General features: G+C 38.0%; 1 protein-coding gene across 1 annotated transcript in view; it reads right to left on the bottom strand.

Annotated features, from left to right (window-relative positions):
* The window catches only part of COP1 (COP1 E3 ubiquitin ligase), a 250,901-nt gene that overhangs the window by 220,859 nt on the left and 11,898 nt on the right, over positions 1-18,144 (bottom strand). The window contains exon 2 of the mRNA XM_059146878.1: positions 4,257-4,316. Coding sequence (XP_059002861.1) covers positions 4,257-4,316 — 60 coding nt within the window. The remainder of the gene's footprint in view (positions 1-4,256; positions 4,317-18,144) is intronic.

Here is an 18,144-nt window from a genome sequence, read left to right as displayed (position 1 = left end):
CAGCTGGTAACTACACTTATGGTGGTGAGCACTGAGTAATGTACAGAATTACTATGTTGCACACCTGAAACTAATATAACAATTATGTCAACTATACTTCAATAACTTTTTTTAAATGAGTATTTCTCCATAGATGAATGGTTACTCTGTTTCTTCTATTAAGTATATACCTAACCCCCCACGCAAAAAAAGTATAGTCCTACTATAAGGTATAAATTTCTTTTTCTTTTTCTTTCTTTTTTTTAACTTTTAGGACACTGCCTGTAATACACAGAACACCATACCACTTTAACCATCCAAAGACCTCTTTGAATGTTTTCTGAAATCCTCTACTCACCCATCCCAATACACGAACTTTCTGTTTCTTCTCATTTTTCTGTAAGTAATTGTAGACACTAGGGTAAATAAGACCTTATCATGAATACCTTTTTCTCTCTCTGTAAACAAGGGTGAGTACATATAAAAAACTGTGAATAATCAGAAAATTCTCAAAAAAGAGGAGACTTTAAACAAGAACAGCAAAGACAAATCAGTACAGTAGTCCTATATAATAACCGAGTATAAAGAAAGACGAACAGCAAAGTACAGGACAATTAATTAATCAAAAGCCCCAAAAGACAAGCTGATACCCAGGTTTGACCACAGATATGCTGGAAGATGAACAACACTGAGGGATGCTATTAATTATAATTAATTTGTAATGAAACAAAACAGTGATATCAGAACTTGGTAGACATGAGGTCTGAGAAGAAAAGTGAAGGGGGCAAGCTGGCCGTGGCAAAGAGAAAAAGCAACCCTTATCTCTACATCACAAAGAAGCCAAATACAACAGCTAATAGCAGATTCACTGTCGTCAAGTGGGAACAGCGGCTCCAATTTTATTCATAAGTAAGACTAGAGATAAACAGTTCATGTGGTCCAATTTGATTTGGTGTTAATAATTTGGACAGAGCCTGGAAATGCTAACACTGTTTAGCTCCAGATTACCAGCCAGCATCCAAGAGGCTACCATTAATGACTGAAGTTCCAATGCCCTCACATGATAGGACAGGGTAAATAATTACGAGCTTTTGCTGTAGACAAAAGTACAATAGGTCTCACAGTTTCACAAGCCTGACAATGGGACTGCCAGTCTCCAAGCTGACTAGCTCCTGACAACCTTATGGTCTCTATCCTACCAAAACGTGCTCTCTGGCAGGTATTTTAAAACACATTCATATTTTAAAACACACTCAGGTTACAACAGCACTTGAATTATAACAAGGATCTAAACTTAAACTATTTTTATTTGAAAGGAAAAACAGGTATTTTAAGAAACTAGTGGGGTTTCCAACGATGACCTTAGGACATACCTTGAAGATTACGGGACTCATTGGAAAGGCTAGGGACTATTTAATGATAAAGTCAATCAGTAATTTATTATACTTCAGAACATAACAAAGGAAGATTATTGTACTTATTTACCAGACTCTTCAGTATCCTTTTAAAATGCCATAGTGACTATATAAGTTGAGGAGGGCAGTTAGGAAAATTTAAATCCTCATTTTATCATTTGTACCAAACATCCACACCTTCAGAACTACGAAAGAAGAGACGGTGAAGGAGTAGGAAGAGAAGGTAGAGATGGATAGCAGAAGAGATAGGTTGAATGACTGGACAAATAAAAGGCAAGTTACAGAGCAAGAACCAGAATCCTGATTTACCAACTTCAAGACTCTGCTCTTTTAGCTCTATATCAGTATTTCTCAAAACTAGGCAATTTTGTCCCCTACTCGATATGTGACAATGTCTGGAGACATTTTTGGTTGTCACACTTGTGAGAAAAGGGACTGCTACTGGGCAGAGGCCAGGGATACTGCTAGACAATCTACAATACCAGGATAATCACCCACAGAAGATATTATCTTGTTCAACAGTCAATACTTCCAAAGGCAGAGAAAGCCTAATCTAAATCACCCAATTTTCCAGAGATGAAACTCAAAGTCTCCAAGGAAGGTATATGGTTTCCTATGGAATGCTTTGGTGCTATATCAATTAATGGACCAAAGGAAACACTACTGTTAAACAATAAGCCTGAAAAGACCAAGACCATACATATATCAATCTAAAAGCAAGACACACATGACCAGAACTTCCGTAGCAATATGGAGAAGGAAGTTATTCATCAACCATAACAATGTCAATATAATGATACACCAGGAAATCTAAATTATTTAAGGCAAGATGGTCTTTTTTTTTTTAAAAAAAAAAAAAACCAGCAAAAAAATTCTGGAAGGACACACCATCACTCCTTACCAGGATAACCTCTGAGGTGGTAGACAAAAAAAAAAAAAAAAAAGACTGTAAAAACAATGACATTTACATCTCGGGCTACAGCTTTCTGGACAAAAAAAACTTGTTTTTTAAATAAGAATACATATTGCTTATTTTAATAACATATTTTAATAAAAAGCATAGTACAGGCCAAGAAAGTTATTTTTATTCTGAACTTCTTTTGAAATGACTGGTAGATTGGATATCCCTATCACTGCTGCATCATGCTCCAAATCAAACTAAAATACTTACAAACTGGTAATAACACCCAGTATGTCAACAGTGTAAATGATTTACGAACACGACTGAAAGCAAACAGAATATACCACCCCCAATCAAAAATAAACAAAAGGAATTAAACAGATTACATAACCATTAGGGTGGCTACTATTTTTAAAAAAAGAGAAAATGACAAGTTTATGGAGATTCCTCAAAAAATTAAACACAGAACTATCATATGATACAGCAATTCTACTTCTGGGTATATATCCAAAAGAACTGAAACCAGTCTCTCAAGGCAATATTTAGACACCAATGTTCAAAGCACCATTCTTAACAACAGTTAAGAAGGCAACCCAAGGGACGCCTGGGTGGCTCAGTTGGTTAAGCAGCTGCCTTCGGCTCAGGTCATGATCCCAGCGTCCTGGGATTGAGTCCCATATCGGGCTCCTTGCTCCTCAGGGAGCCTGCTTCTCCGTCTGACTCTGCCTTCCACTCTGTCTGCCTGTGCTCGCTCTCGCTCGCTCTCTCTGACAAATAAATAAAAAATCTTTAAAAAAAAAAAGAAGGCAACCCAAATGCCCATGAACAGATGAACAAATAAAATACAGTTTACACACACAATGAAACACTAGTCATCCTTAAAAAGGAAGGAAACTGGGGCGCCTGGGTGGCTCAGTGGGTTAAGCCGCTGCCTTCGGCTCGGGTCATGATCTCAGCGTCCTGGGATCGAGTCCCGCATCGGGCTCTCTGCTCCGCGGAGAGCCTGCTTTCCTCTCTCTCTCTCTCTGCCTGCCTCTCAGTCTACTTGTGATTTCTCTCTGTCAAATAAATACTTAAAAAAAAAAAAATTAAAAAAAAAAAAAAAAAAGGAAGGAAACTTTGACACATACTACAACAAGGATGAAACTTAAAGACATTATGCTAAGTGAATTAAGCCAGTCACAAAAACACAAATACTATTTAATACCACTTATATGAGGTATCCAGAATAGTCAATTTACAGAAACAAAGTAAAATTGTGACTGGCAGAGGCTGGGGGGTAGAAAGAAATGGGAGAGTTGCTTAAAGTTTATAGTTTAAATTATATAATTTAAAGTTTAAAACTTTAAAGTTTAAAGTATATAGTTTCAGTTTGCAAGATAAAAATTCTGGAGATTGTATAACAATGCAAACAAACATAACATTACTCAACTTGAAAATGTTTAAGATGGTAAATTTTATGTTATGTGTATTTTACAACTAAAAATTTTGTAAATGTACAGATTAATGTGACATATATACAAGACTGAGCAACTAACAATAACACTGAGCAAAATGTTAAAGAAAACACAGATCTTTTTAATCCCCTATATCTTTTTCCAATGACTTTCTAACCTCCTTTATGGGTCTCACACTTATCCCCACAAATGAGTTAAAGATGCTTCATGCTCCATCCTAATTATGCAGTACCCCTCAATTTCCTAAAACAGGAATTAAAACTCTATAATAATTAATCAACTCAAAAGTTTTGAAATCCACCTGTAAGGACAATGGTAAATATAAGTATTCCACAGAAATTATGCACAAACCATATGCTTTCTGCCTTGAGCTGCTGAACTTATAAAAATACATCAAAGAAATTATAAGATAACCAAAATTATTTTAAAAACCTAACTGCTCACTGGCTGCACTTAAACACAAGTTAAAAATCAAGACAATTTTGCTAAATAAAATCATCTTACCAAAAGCTGTGGCCACATTTCGTCATGTATGCTTCCTCAATCATATCAAAGCAGATAGGGCTAAAAAGAAAATAGAGAAGTCATTGATTTTTTTTTCAGTAGAGTGATTAGAAATTGGCAAGGCTGGTAACAATATCAATGAAATCATTTACTGATACACAGCTAAGTCTTCAAACATTCTATCAATAAGACAGAATTTCAGTAGAGATGAAGGTGCTTTAGGGGATTGGGGATAAAATGACAATTTGCTCAAGACAGCACTAAAAGTCATCAAGTTCTAAGATGAATTAAAATGGCCCCAATACTTTAACTCACCCATAACTTTTAATAATGCAATGCAGTCACGAGAGCCCTTCAAGTTCTACCGTCTTTTTCAACTATCCCTATACTCAAAAACACTTAGGGCAAATGCTCTTTTATTTCCTATCTAAAAAACCTAGTTCCTTGATTGATAAATTTACAATTCCAGTACCAATAACTCTACTATATAAGGAAGACGGTAAATTACAACTAATACCTAAAATAGTACAAATGGTATCCATTAAAATAATGACATATATTAACTACTTTAATCTTTTCCACAACAAAGTGTTGATAGGTACATATTACTAGACTCATTTAGTAACTCAGAGGCACAAACATGTTAAAGTCATACATAGTTAGGAAGTAACACAACTGATTTTCAAATTTAGGTCCATGCTCTTAACCACCATTCTATACTAATTCCAGATATGGTAAGTTCAATACCAAGTCATACCACCATAGTTCTGGCCAACAAAGGGAAGTTAGTTATCAACTAACTATCAAAAATACAAAGACTTAGAAAGAGATTTCCCTTTATTTTTCCTTCCTTTCATTCTGAAAACTCTGAACTCTCCAGAGGTACAAAAGTCATCTCCTTTTTTCTTTTTTTTTTTAAGATTTATTTATTTTAGAGAGAGAGAGGGAGAGAGTGAGCACACTCTTGAAGAGTCAGGGGTAGGAGAGAATCCCAAAGCTGACTCCCTGCTGCTGAGTGCGGAGCCTGATGTGGGACTCAATCCCAGGACCCTGAGATCATGACCTGAGCAGAAATCAAGAGTGGGCTGCTTATGACATGATACTATATGTGGAAAACCCAAAAGACTCCACTCCAAAACTGCTAGAACTTGAACAGGAATTCAGCAAAGTGTCAGGATATAAAATCAATGCACAGAAATCAGTTGCATTTCTTTACACCAACAACAAGACAGAAGAAAGAGAAATTAAGGAGTCAATCCCATTTACAACTGCACCCAAAACCATAAGATACCTAGGAATAAACCAAAGAAGCAAAAAAACCAAAGAGGCAAAGAATCTATACTCAGAAAACTATAAAGCACTCTGAAAGAAACTGAGGAAGACACAAGAAAATGGAAAAATGTTCCATGTTCCAGGATTGGAAGAATAAATATTGTGAAAATGTCTATGCTACCTAAAGCAATCTACACATTTAATGCAATCCCTATCAAAATCCCATCCATTTTTTTTTCAAAGAAATCGGACAATTAATCTTAAAATTTATATGGAACCAGAAAAGACCTCGAATGGCCAAAGGAATATTGAAAAAGCAAGACAAAGGTGGTGGCATCACAATTCCGGACTTCAAGCTCTATTACAAAGCTGTCATCATCAAGATAGTATGGTACTGGCACAAAAACAGACACACAGATCAATGGAACAGAATAGAGAGCCCGGAAATAGACCCTCAACTCTATGGTCAACTAATCTTCGACAAAGCAGGAAAGAATGTCCAATGGAAAAAAGACAGCCTCTTCAACAAATGGTGTTGGGAAAATTGGATAGTCACATGCAGAAAAATGAAATTGGACCATTTCCATAAACCACACATGAAAACAGACTCAAAATGGATTGAAGGACCTCAATGTGAGAAAGGAATCCATCAAAATCCTTGAGGAGAACACAGACAGCATCCTCTCCGACCTCAGCCACAACAATGTCTTCCTAGGAACATCGCCAAAGGCAAGGGAAGCAAGGGCAAAAATGAACTACTGGGTTCATTTTGCACAGCAAAGGAGACAGTTAACAAAACCAAAAGACAAGTGACAGAATGGGAGAAGATATTTGCAAATGACATATCAGATAAAGGGCTAGTATCCAAAATCTATAAAGAGTTAGCAAACTCAACACTCAAAGAACAAATAATCCAATCAAGAAATGGGAAGACATGAACAGACATTTCTGCAAAGAAGACATCCAGATGGCCAACAGACACATGAAAAAGTGCTCCACATCACTCAGCATCAGGGAAATACAAATCAAAACCACAATGAGATACCACCTCACACCAGTCAGAATGGCTAAAATTAACAAGTCAGGAAATGGCAGATGCTGGCAAGGATGCGGAGAAAGGGGAACCCTCCTACACTGTTGGTAGGAATGCAAGCTGGTGCAACCACTCTGGAAAACAGCAGGGAGGTTCCTCAAAAATTCAAAATAGAGCTACCCTATGACCCAGCAATTGCACTACTGGGTATCTGCCCTAAAGATACAAACGTAATGATCCGAAGAGGCACGTGCTCCCGAATGTTTACAGCAGCAATGTCCACAATAGCCAAACTATGGAAAGAACCTAGATGTCCATCAACAGATGAATGGATAAAGAAGATGTGATATATGTATATATATATATATATACATATATATATATATGTATATATATATATATATATACACACAAACACACACACACACACACACACGGAAATACAGCCATCAAAAGGAATGAAATGCTGCCATTTGCGACGACATGGATAGAACTAGAGGGTATTATGCTTAGCGAAATAAGTCAATCAGAGAAAGACAACTATCATATGATCTCCCTGATATGAGGAAGTGGAGCTGCAACGTGGGGGGTTTGGTGGGTTGGAAAAGAATAAAGATGGGATCGGGAGGGAGACAAACCATAAGAGACTCTTAATCTCGAAGAACTAACTGAGGATTGCTGGGGGGAGGGGGTTGGGAAAGGGTGGTGTAGTTATGGACATTATGGGGGGTGGATGTGCTGTGGTGAGTGCTGTGAAATGTGTAAACCTGGCGATTCACACGCCTGTACCCCTGGGGATAAAAATAAATTATATGTTTATAAAAAAAATAAAAATAAAAAAAAATGGGCTGTTTAACCAACTGAGCCACCCACACACCCAACAACAGCCATCTTCTGACCAAAAAGACAAAAAAATAAAAGCTAGGAAGACAGGATACTGGTTCCTTGATGACATCCTTGGGCAGTTGTATCAGCTATGGACTGCCTAACCCTGGAATTCACATTACATGAGCAAAGTAAATTCTCACTTGTTTAAAGCAGTATTCATCAAGTTTTCTGTTCCTGGCATACATATCCAATCCTTACTGATGATACATGATACACTTAAATTATAAAATTAAAATTTACCTACTTCTTCAAGAAAAATGCCCTGGGCATAAATACTATCTCAGAATGTGAAATAATTTTTTAAAAAGTTATAAAATCCCAATGTCGCACAAGCTCAGAGTTTCACCACATATGGTGTTGGCTTAGACTGTGTTGGTTTTGTCAGTCTTTACTCTGTTGGATTGAGAAAAAAAGAGGTCTCCTCAATGTAGAGATTTGGTCATTTCTCTTCTGAAACAAAATCCATCTTACTCCTGCCTAATGGAGTTCAGAAAGCAAGGCTGGGGTCCCGTCCTAAGAGTGTGTGGATGTGCTGAGCTCTTGTAGGCTTCTCTGTGATCCCAGACTGTGGTTTTAAGGTGCTGAAGAACAGATCTGGGAGGGACAGATTGTACTTCACAGGTACAGTTCGTCACTGGGTGCTCAGGCAGATGGTTTAAGACTTGGTTTAAGACTCAAAACCCAGAGTGGAAGCAACATTTACCCCCCCCCCCATTTTTTACAGATTTTATTTTTAGAACAGTTTTAGATTTACAATTAAATTGAAACGAAGATACAGAGGTTTCCCACATTATTTGCTGCACCAAACACATGCATGGCTTTTGCCATTATCAAAATCATTCACCAGAATGGTACACTATTTTTCCCCCAAGGATGAGTTTACACTGACACACCACAATCACCAAATTCACAATTTACCTTAAGGTTCACTCTTCATGTTGTACATTCTGTGGGTTTGAACAAAAGTACAGTGACATATATTCATCATTATAATCTAAAGATTATTTTTCACTTCCCTAAAAATCCTCTGTGCTCTGCTTACTCATCTTTCTCTCCTCACCCACAACCACTGATCTTTTTGTGTCTCCATAGTTTTGTCTATTCCAGAATGTGTAAGCATCCGAGGGCAGGCTTCTATGTATACATTAGCTTTCAACTCCTATGTGTACCAACGGGTACCAACAAAAATTGTATGGTATGTTTAGTCTTGTATATTTATTTATGCTTCTCTAAAATACTTTTTTTTTTTTTAAGATTTTATTTATTTATTTGGCAGACAGACAAGTAGGCAGAGAGGCAGGCAGAAAGAGAGGAAGGGAAGCAGGCTCTCTGCTGAGCATAGACCCCAATGCGGGACTTGATCCAAGGACCCAGGGATCATAACCTGAGGTGAAAGCAGAGGCTTTAACCACTGAGCCACCCAGGCGCCCCTAAAATACTCTTTTAGACCTAAACAACTCTTACCATAATCACTACTGTTTAAAAAAAATGCACCTGCATAGATTTAAAATTGTCCTACAAAATTCTCATTCTTTGAAGCCTTTTCTGAATGATTTCTAAGTCACTGATACCTAGATTTTTCCACACAACATTCTCTATTACTTTGGTGAGGTAACATTTATTAAGAGAATCCATGACAGGGACGCCTGGGTGGCTCAGTGGGTTAAGCCTCTCTGCCTTTGGCTCAGGGAATGATATCAGGGTCCTGGAATCAAGCCCCACATCGGGCTCTCTGCTCAGCAGGGAGCCTGCTTCCCCCACCTCTCTCTCTCTGCCTGCCTCCCCCTTTGTGATCTCTCTCTCTCTGTGTCAAATAAATAAATAAAATCTTTAGGAAAAAAAAAGAGAGAGAGAGAGAGAATCCATGACAGAACTAAATGCTATTGGTAGTGGGATCTTAAACCAGGTTTACCTGTAGCCAGCAAACCTACATCTGACTCCAGCTTTAGGAATGTTGCTGAACATGTCTAATATACCTCATCCCAGAACCTCCTGCACTCTTCACACCCACATACAAATATTTAGTTCATAGGGAAGAAAACGATAATTCAAAATTGTCTCAGAGTCTTTCTTCCAATCTGCAGAAATCTATGTTCAAGTTTTGAGGCAGGCCTTTTCTGTGTTTACACACCTACATGAAGTGACTACACAAAACTACATCCAACTGCAAGCTAGCAAACAGGAATTTTTTAAAAATCCCATCTTCTATAAAACATCTAATTTTCAGGTATGTCAAAGTATAAAAGAAGGAAAAAAAGCTCAATTTAGAATCAAAGAACTAAGACAAAGTAAAACAAAGCAAGAGAGGAGCCTGAGATGGGGAAAAGAATAATGTAGAACACAATCAGCTCACTCTTCACTTTAAAAATTCGACTGCAACCAGACTCACCCTATTACTATATACACCTGGAAAATTAGAGGGTGGAGGGATAAATGAAAACCTGCTTTCAGACACTGGACACTAAACAGCACAGTACTGAGATCTTTGAGGGAAAGAATTCTAGAAATCCACACAGGGTTCCCAAATCTGTTGCTGAATACTAGTCATATGTGCCCAGGGCAAAAACTCTATAAGATCAGTTAAAAATGACCAGGAAGGTATAAAATGCAGGGCATTCAATAGAAAACCAGGAGAGTCATTAGTAGTGGAGCTAAACTAGATCTAGAAAAATCGCTCCTCCTCAGCCACCCTCAAAAAAAAATAAAAAAAAATAAAAAAAAAAACATTTATAACTGCACTGAATTTACAATTTTCTCAAAATAAAAGGTTTAATTACAAAAAACTTAACTTAGTTAAAAAATATAATACTCAAAAGGATCAAACTGATCTGCAAGGAACTTCACTTCCTGCTAGAACACAGCCCAACAGTCTGTAAAGGAAGAAAACAAAATCCAGCATTCAGTAAATGCAAGTTTATAGTGTCTACTACCCAATTAAAAAAATTACTAGCCATGTGAAATTGCAGGAAAATGTGACCCATAAATGGGAGGAAACTCAGTCAACAGGAACAAAAAGATAAACACTGAAATTAGCAGAAAAGATTTCAAAACATATATTACAAATATGCTCAATGATTTACAGGACCATGAAAGTATAATGAGGAAAATAGAAGACATACAAAGAACCATTTAAAACTCTTAAGAGCTGGTGCTTGCTTCAGCAGCATATATAATAAAACTCTAAGAGCTGAAAAATACAGTACATGAAAATATAGCAAAAGACATGAACTTATAAGAGAAAGTAAAATGTAATTCCTAGAAATTTTAAAAAACACATCAAAAACAAAGCATTACTTCCATGGGCTCATCAATACATGAAACACAAGTTAAGGAAAGAAGTTGCAAATGTGAGGATAGGTCAACAGACATTATCTAAATTAAAACACACACCAAAAAAAGAGAGAGAGAGAGAAGACAAAGCATCTAAGAGTTCTTGTGAAGATATTTCCATACCCACCATTAAAAACTTAAGGCAAATATTATAGTGCACAAACCTAAGCTTGCCAAAAGGTCTATCCATGTCATTTAAGTGGGCTGTGCAGCGTTGGTGGTATAGTGGTGAGCATAGCTGCCTTCCATGTCATTTAAGTGCATTCAGAAACCAACATGACAGGGGCACCTGGGTGGCTCAGTGGGTTAAAGCCTCTGCCTTTGGCTCAGGTCATGATCCCAGGGTCCTGGGATCGAGCCCCACATTGTGGGGAGGGGGTCTCTGCTGGGCAGGGAGCCTGCTCCCTCCTCTCTCTCTCTGACTGCCTCTCTGCCTCCTTGTGATCTCTGTCAAATAAATAAATAAAATCTTAAAAAAAAAAAAAAAAAAAAGAAAGAAACCAACATGACAAAATTATTTTTTAAATACCACTATTTTGAATTAATAAAGGACACATCTCAGTTAAGCAAGGGCCATATCACAATCAGTTTGAGTCTCAGAGCCATATTTGTAATCCCCCTAACATTTGTATACATTGTACATTGTCTACTTCAAAAACAGCTTCCAAACTTACTGAACAGTACAAAGTATAATCTCAAAACACTTCAATAAAATAATAAGTACCTTGTTCAATCCATATATATCTTGGTACAGACGCTAATTCCATTACACTGCAACAAACTGTTTCAACTGTCTCATGGAAGTTCTGGTTGTAACTAACCAAGTATTCAAATCTTTCAAAGGTTAAGTACTAAAAATAAAACATTACCAAGATCATCAGAGCAAGGTACAATCCAAAGTCATTCAGAAAAATAAAGAGTAGTTATATCTTATCTATACAAAACCAAAGAGGGATACCTGGGTGGCTCAGTAGGTTAAGTGTCTGCCCAGGTCATGATCCCAGGGTACTGGTGTGAAGGGCTCTCTAGTTGGGCTCCCTGCTCAGCAGGGCGTCTGCTTGTCCCCCCCCCCCCACCTCCGGCCCTGTTCATGCGCACGCACTCTCTCTCTGTCTCTCTCTTTCTTAAATATATAAATAAATAAATAAAATCTTTTAAAAAATAAAATAACATAAACAAGACCAAAGAACCACTTTGATATTTTGGCACCAAATGCCAAACCCTAACAATTACTAGACTCTTTTCAGTAATCTTATAATTTACAATATCTCAAAATGTTCAAAACTTGCAATTTCTCTAGCTTCCTCCTTCCCCTTACACCAAGTGCCATGCAAGCAACCCCAAGCCATCCTCCATTTTCAACTGGCCCCAAAGGATTTCCTTGAAAGACAAGGAAATGGGTGAAAAGAAAAAAATAAAACCTCAAATCCTCCTTTTATGAAAACACTGATAACAATCTTCACAGGCAGCAGTTCAGTTCCAGCCTCTGCCCCATCATCACACTCCTTCCTACTTTCTTTTTTCTTTTTTTAAGATTTTATTTGTTTATTTATTTGACAGAGAAAGAGAGAGAGAGAGAGATCACAAGTAGGCAGAGAGGCAGGCAATGGGCGGGGGTGGGGGACTAGCAGGGGGAGAAGACCCTCAGCCGAACAGAGAGCTCAATGCAGGGGCCCAATCCAGGACCCTGAGACCATGACCTGAGCCAAAGGCAGCGGCTTAACCCACTGAGCCACCCAGGTGCCCCTCCTTCCTACTTTCATTTGATAAGATAAAATGTCCTAAAAATAAACTTAAGTCATTTTTCAAAAGTAGAGAGTAAATTTATCTGGTATTTTGTACAATGGTTTCTCCCTAAACTATCTCCGTTAAGACTTGTGTTTAACATTGTCTTAAGTCACATATTCCATAAATAAAGTCAGATAAAGTAAGGAAGAAAAGGAATAGAAGGCAAACTTCGTAGACTTTGTAATTTAACTGTAATTTGTAATTTAATAAGGGAATTTTTTTTTAATGGAGGTAAAGGGCTCCTGGCTCACTCAGTCAGAAGAGCACTCAACTCTTGATCTCAAGGTCATGAGTTTCAAGACCCACATTGCACATAGAGATCACTTAAGTGAATAAATAAATATATGAAAACTTGTAATTTTTTTTTAAATAGGGGTACCTGCAGCAGCCCCGAAGGACTAAAACACCAGCTTCCAAACCTTTTTCTTCACTCTCAAAGATCCAAAAGAACTGTGATTTTAAAAAAAAAAAAATTCCTTCAATAGCTTATTCAGTGATTACTGAGGTGTGTTTCCGGTGGGCCAAGGAAGATGTTATATACTAGGTAAGAAATTTATCTTTGTCAGTGAATACACAAGTAACTCAGGCAGTCAAGGGTCTGCCTTCGGCTCAGATCATGACCCTGGGGCCTGGGATTGAGCCCCGCATCGTTCCTGGCTCAGGGGAGAGTCTGCTTCTCCCTCTGCCACTTCACCCCACCTTGTACTCCTTCTCTAACAAATAAATAGATAAAATCTTAAATAAATAAATAAATAAATAAATAAACAAACAAATAAATAAATAGGGGAACCTGGGTGGCTCAGTCGTTAAGTGTCTGTCTTCGACTCAGGTCATGATCCCAGGATCCTGGGATTGAGCCCCGCATCGCATCGGAGCTTCTTGCTCAGTGGGAAGCCTGCTTCTCCCTCTCCCAGCCCCCGTGCTTGTGTTCGCTCTCTAGCTATGTCTCTCTCTGCCAAATAAATAAAATCTTTAAAAAGGAGACAAGGGAGACTCAAAATACCTATGTGCTAGCTTCAGGAACAGAAATTTTGAAAGAATAAGAGACTACAATGGGCCAGCAAAGAAAGGACACCATGATTAATACAAGTAATAGTCATTAAAAGATAAGCAGGGGAAACAATCTCTGGTATTTATGGTAGGGGAAAAAAAAAAAAAAAAGAGGTAGCTTAGATCAGGAAACCAAATATGGCCAAGAAATGTTACTACTTATTCCTCCAGCATGAAAATTACCCAATACACTCTCAATCTGACCTAGATCCAGTTCTATTCACACATTCCAGGGTTCTTCTTTAAACAGAACATCAATTCTAACTATCATCGAAGGCTTGGAATTGGGAGAATTTTAATTAAGTTTATGTACATTTAAGAAAGGTGCAGCAATTAAGAAAATCATCTCATGGGCGCCTGGGTGGCTCAGTGGGTTAAGCCGCTGCCTTCGGCTCAGGTCATGATCTCAGGGTCCTGGGTCAAGTCCCACATCGGGCTCTCTGCTCAGCGGGGAGCCTGCTTCCTCCTCTCTCTGCCTGCCTCTCTGCCTACTTGTGATCTCTCTCTGTCAAATAAATAAATAAAAATCTTAAAAAAAAAAAAAAAATCATCTCATGGCAAACACCAGAACTAGGCCTCAAAGGACCTACAGGGTTGGATTCAAGATGGATCTACAGACTTCAGCACAGCAGTATGGAATACAGGTCTTGCTAGTGTTCTACCATTAATGTGACTTAACTTCTTTTTTCTGCTTCTCAAGGATATCAACTTACAATATACAGTCTTTCCAATACCAATGCTACAAGGACGTTAATTAAAATAGTCCAATTTGGGTGTTTATTTATTTCAAATTCCTAAGACAGAAAATATAATTGGTCCAAAACTATCTCTTCAAACCAATTCCAAGATGATGTAATTACTAAATTTTAGTCACACTTCAGAAAAGCACCCATCACAGGTCCATCAATGAGAAGACATCAAGTTCACACAAAAGAAAAACACAGATCCCTACATGAGCGGTCACAGAAACAGAAATTTCTATTATAAGGAAGGAGGGATAGGGAGGTTCCATAGATCATATGTGTCATTAGATGACACCCTTGTCCCATTATCCAGGGTTTGTAAAAGTTATCTCTAAACTGCATGGAAGACGGGTCCTTTGTATCCCTATATGGAATTTCTAAAGTAACTTTCTTTAAAAAGTGTTTTAGTGGTTAAAGGGATGCCTAGATGGTTTAGTTGGTTAAGGGTCTGATTTCAATTCAGGTCATGATCTCAGGGTCCTGGGATGGAGCCCCACATCCTTATCCTTGGGCTCCACACTGAGCAAGGAATCTGCTTATCCTTCTCCGTCTCCCCCTCTTAGTGATCCATCTCTCTCTCAAATAAATAAATAAAATATTTTAAAAAGAATTGTTTTAGGGGCATATGGCTAATTAAATGACTGCCTTCAGCTCAGGTCATGATCTGAGTGCTGGGATAGAGGCCACATTGGCTCCCTGCTCAGTGGGGAGCCTGCTTCTCCCTCTCCCTCAGCCTGCTGCTCCCCCTGCTTGTGCTGTCAAATAAATAAATAAAGTCTTTAAAAAAAAAAAAGTTTTAAAAAATTGTTTTAGTGATTAACTTTTATTTTATAAATACAGTACTGAATATAAAGTATAATCCCGGGACGCCTGGGTGGCTCAGTTGGTTGGACGACTGCCTTCGGCTCAGGTCATGATCCTGGAGTCCCGGGATCGAGTCCCGCATCGGGCTCCCAGCTCCATGGGGAGTCTGCTTCTCTCTCTGACCTTCTCCTCGTTCATGCTCTCTCTCACTGTCTCTCTCTCAAGTAAATAAATAAAATCTTTAAAAAAAAAAAAAAAAAAAAAAAAAAAAAAAAAAAATAAAGTATAATCCCAATTTGCCTTCTGTTCTTGAACTAAAAACCCAAACACTGTAATATAAATAACACATACCTCTACAGAGAACACATTCAACCAAAATGTGAGAGAAAATCTGGACCATGTCTTTGGTCTAAGAAATATACTACTAGTATACTTAGTATACTTAGTATACAGAAGTATAGAGAAGTATACTATTAATTGACCCAAGTTTATTACTGAGAATCAAAACACCACCTTTAAAAAGTAATAATAGCCAATAAGTCCATAAAAAGATGTTCAACATCACTAGTCAATACAGGAAAATAAATCAAAGCCACAATGAGATATTGTACATGCACTACACTGACTATAATTAAAAAAAAAAAAGAAAAGAAAAAGGCGCCTGGGTGGCTCAGCAGTTAAGTGTCTGCCTTTGGCTCAGGTCATGATCCCAGGGTCCCAGGATGGAGCCCCACATCAGGCTCCCTGCTCAGCGGGAAGCCTGCTTCTCCATCTCACACTCCTCTTGCTTGTGTTCCCTCTCACACTGCCTCTCTCTCTCTGTCCAATAAATAAAATTTTAAGAAAAAAAATGTTGAGGGGCGCCTGGGTGGCTCAGTGGTTAAGCCGCTGCCTTCGGCTCAGGTCATGATCTCAGGGTCCTGGGATCGAGTCCCGCATCGGGTTCTCTGCTCGGCAGGGAGCCTGCTTCCTCCTCTCTCTCTCTCTCTGCCTGCTTCTCTGCCTACTTGTGATTTCTGTCAAATAAATAAATAAAATCTTTTAAAAAAAAAATGTTGATGTGGATGCAGAGAAATTTAAATCCTTGCACACAACTGGCAGGAATATAAAATAGTGCAGCCTCTGGGGAAAACAGTTTGGCAGTCAAAAGGTTAAAATACAGAATTACCATATGAGTTTAGCCAATTACACTCCTAGGTAAATACTACAAAGCCTGGAGAACATTATATTCAAACGAAAACTTCTACACAAATGTTTATAAGAACATTATTCATAATAAATAAAAAATGGAAACAACCCAAATGTCCATCATCTCATGAGTGGATAAAAGAAACATGGTCGGGGCACCTGGGTGGCTCAGTGGGTTAAGGCCTCTGCTTTCGGCTCAGGTCATGATCCCAGCATCCTGGGATCGAGCCCCGCATTGGGCTCTCTGCTCGGCAGGGAGTCTGCTTCCTCCTTTCTCTCTGCCTGCCTCTCTGCATACTTGTGATCTCGGTCTATCAAATGAATAAATAAAATCTTTTTTAAAAAATTTTAAAAAAAATTTAAAAAAAGAAACATGGTCGATCACTATAATGGAGTATTATTCAGCCATAAAAAGTGATACACACTATAACACAGATTAACCTTAAAAACATTATGCTAAGTGAAATAAGCCAGACACAAAATACCCTATATTGTATGATTCCACTTACATGAAATGTCCAGAATAGGCAAATCTATAGAGTCAGAGAGCAAATTAGGGGTTGCCAAGGAAGAAAAGGACAGTGACTATTTAATGAGAATACAGTTTTCTCTTGGAGTGATGAACATGTTCTGGAATAGATAGTGGTGATGGTTGCACAATACTGGCAATGTACTAAAAAACACTGAATTGGTTTGAATGGTGAATTTTAAAATTCACCATAAAGTGGTGAATTTCATGAGGTAAGAAATCTACCCTAATTTTTTAATATAAGGAATAGAGAAAGGGCGTGGAAATACAAATACAAATACAAAGTCTACAGAATGAAAGCAGACTATTGCAAAATTCTTACATTGTATATGAAATGATGTAACATTATTTGAAGGCAGAGCATGAAAAGTTAAAAATGAGTATTGTAAACCCTAAAGAACTCCCTGGCCAAAAACACACACTCTCTCACCCTACACAACTAAGTCAATAGTGGAAATAAAATAGAAATCTTAAAAATATCCAATTAATCCAAAAGAAGGAAAGATAAAAAAGAGACAAAAACCAAATGGAAAAGAAAAATAGAAAACAAAGAGCAAGCAAGACATACACATAAAACCAAAAACATCATAACAATGTTAAAATATAAACAATTTAGGGGTACATGGATGGCTCAGTCAGTTAAGCATCCAACTCTTAATTTCACTCTCTCTCTCTCTCAAATAAATCTTTATTTATTTTTTTTATTTGAGAGAGACAGGTCATGCAGGGGGAGGGGCAGAGGGAGATGCAAAGGGAGGGACAGTGGAAGGGGCAGAGGGAGAAGTCCCCCCTGAGCAGGGAGCCCAATGCAGAACTCAATCCCAGGACCCCAGGATCATGACCTGAGCAGACATCAGGTGCTTAACTGACGGAGTCACCCAGGCACCCCAGTAAATAAATCTTTAAAATATTACACACACACAACACACACACACAGCCTAACCAATCCATTTAATAGGCAAACCATCTAATTAAATTAAAAGGAAGCTATCTATAAGAAACTTACCTTTTTTTTTTTTGAAATTTTATTATTTGACAGAGTGATACAGCAAGAGACGAAAAACAAGCAGGTAGAGTGAAAGAGGGAGAAGCAGACTCCCCACAGAGCAGGAAGCCCAATGCAAGGCTCGATCCCAGGACACCAGGATCTTGACCCAAGCCAAAAACAGATGCTCAACAACTGAGCCACTCAGGCACCCCAAGAAACCTACTTTAATTAAAACAGATATAAAAAAGTGAAGGATGACAAAAAAAAAAAAAAAT

This window comes from Mustela lutreola, chromosome 14, assembly GCF_030435805.1.
Source record: "Mustela lutreola isolate mMusLut2 chromosome 14, mMusLut2.pri, whole genome shotgun sequence".
NCBI classification, from domain to species: domain Eukaryota; kingdom Metazoa; phylum Chordata; class Mammalia; order Carnivora; family Mustelidae; genus Mustela; species Mustela lutreola.
This window is presented reverse-complemented; position numbering and strand designations above follow the sequence as displayed.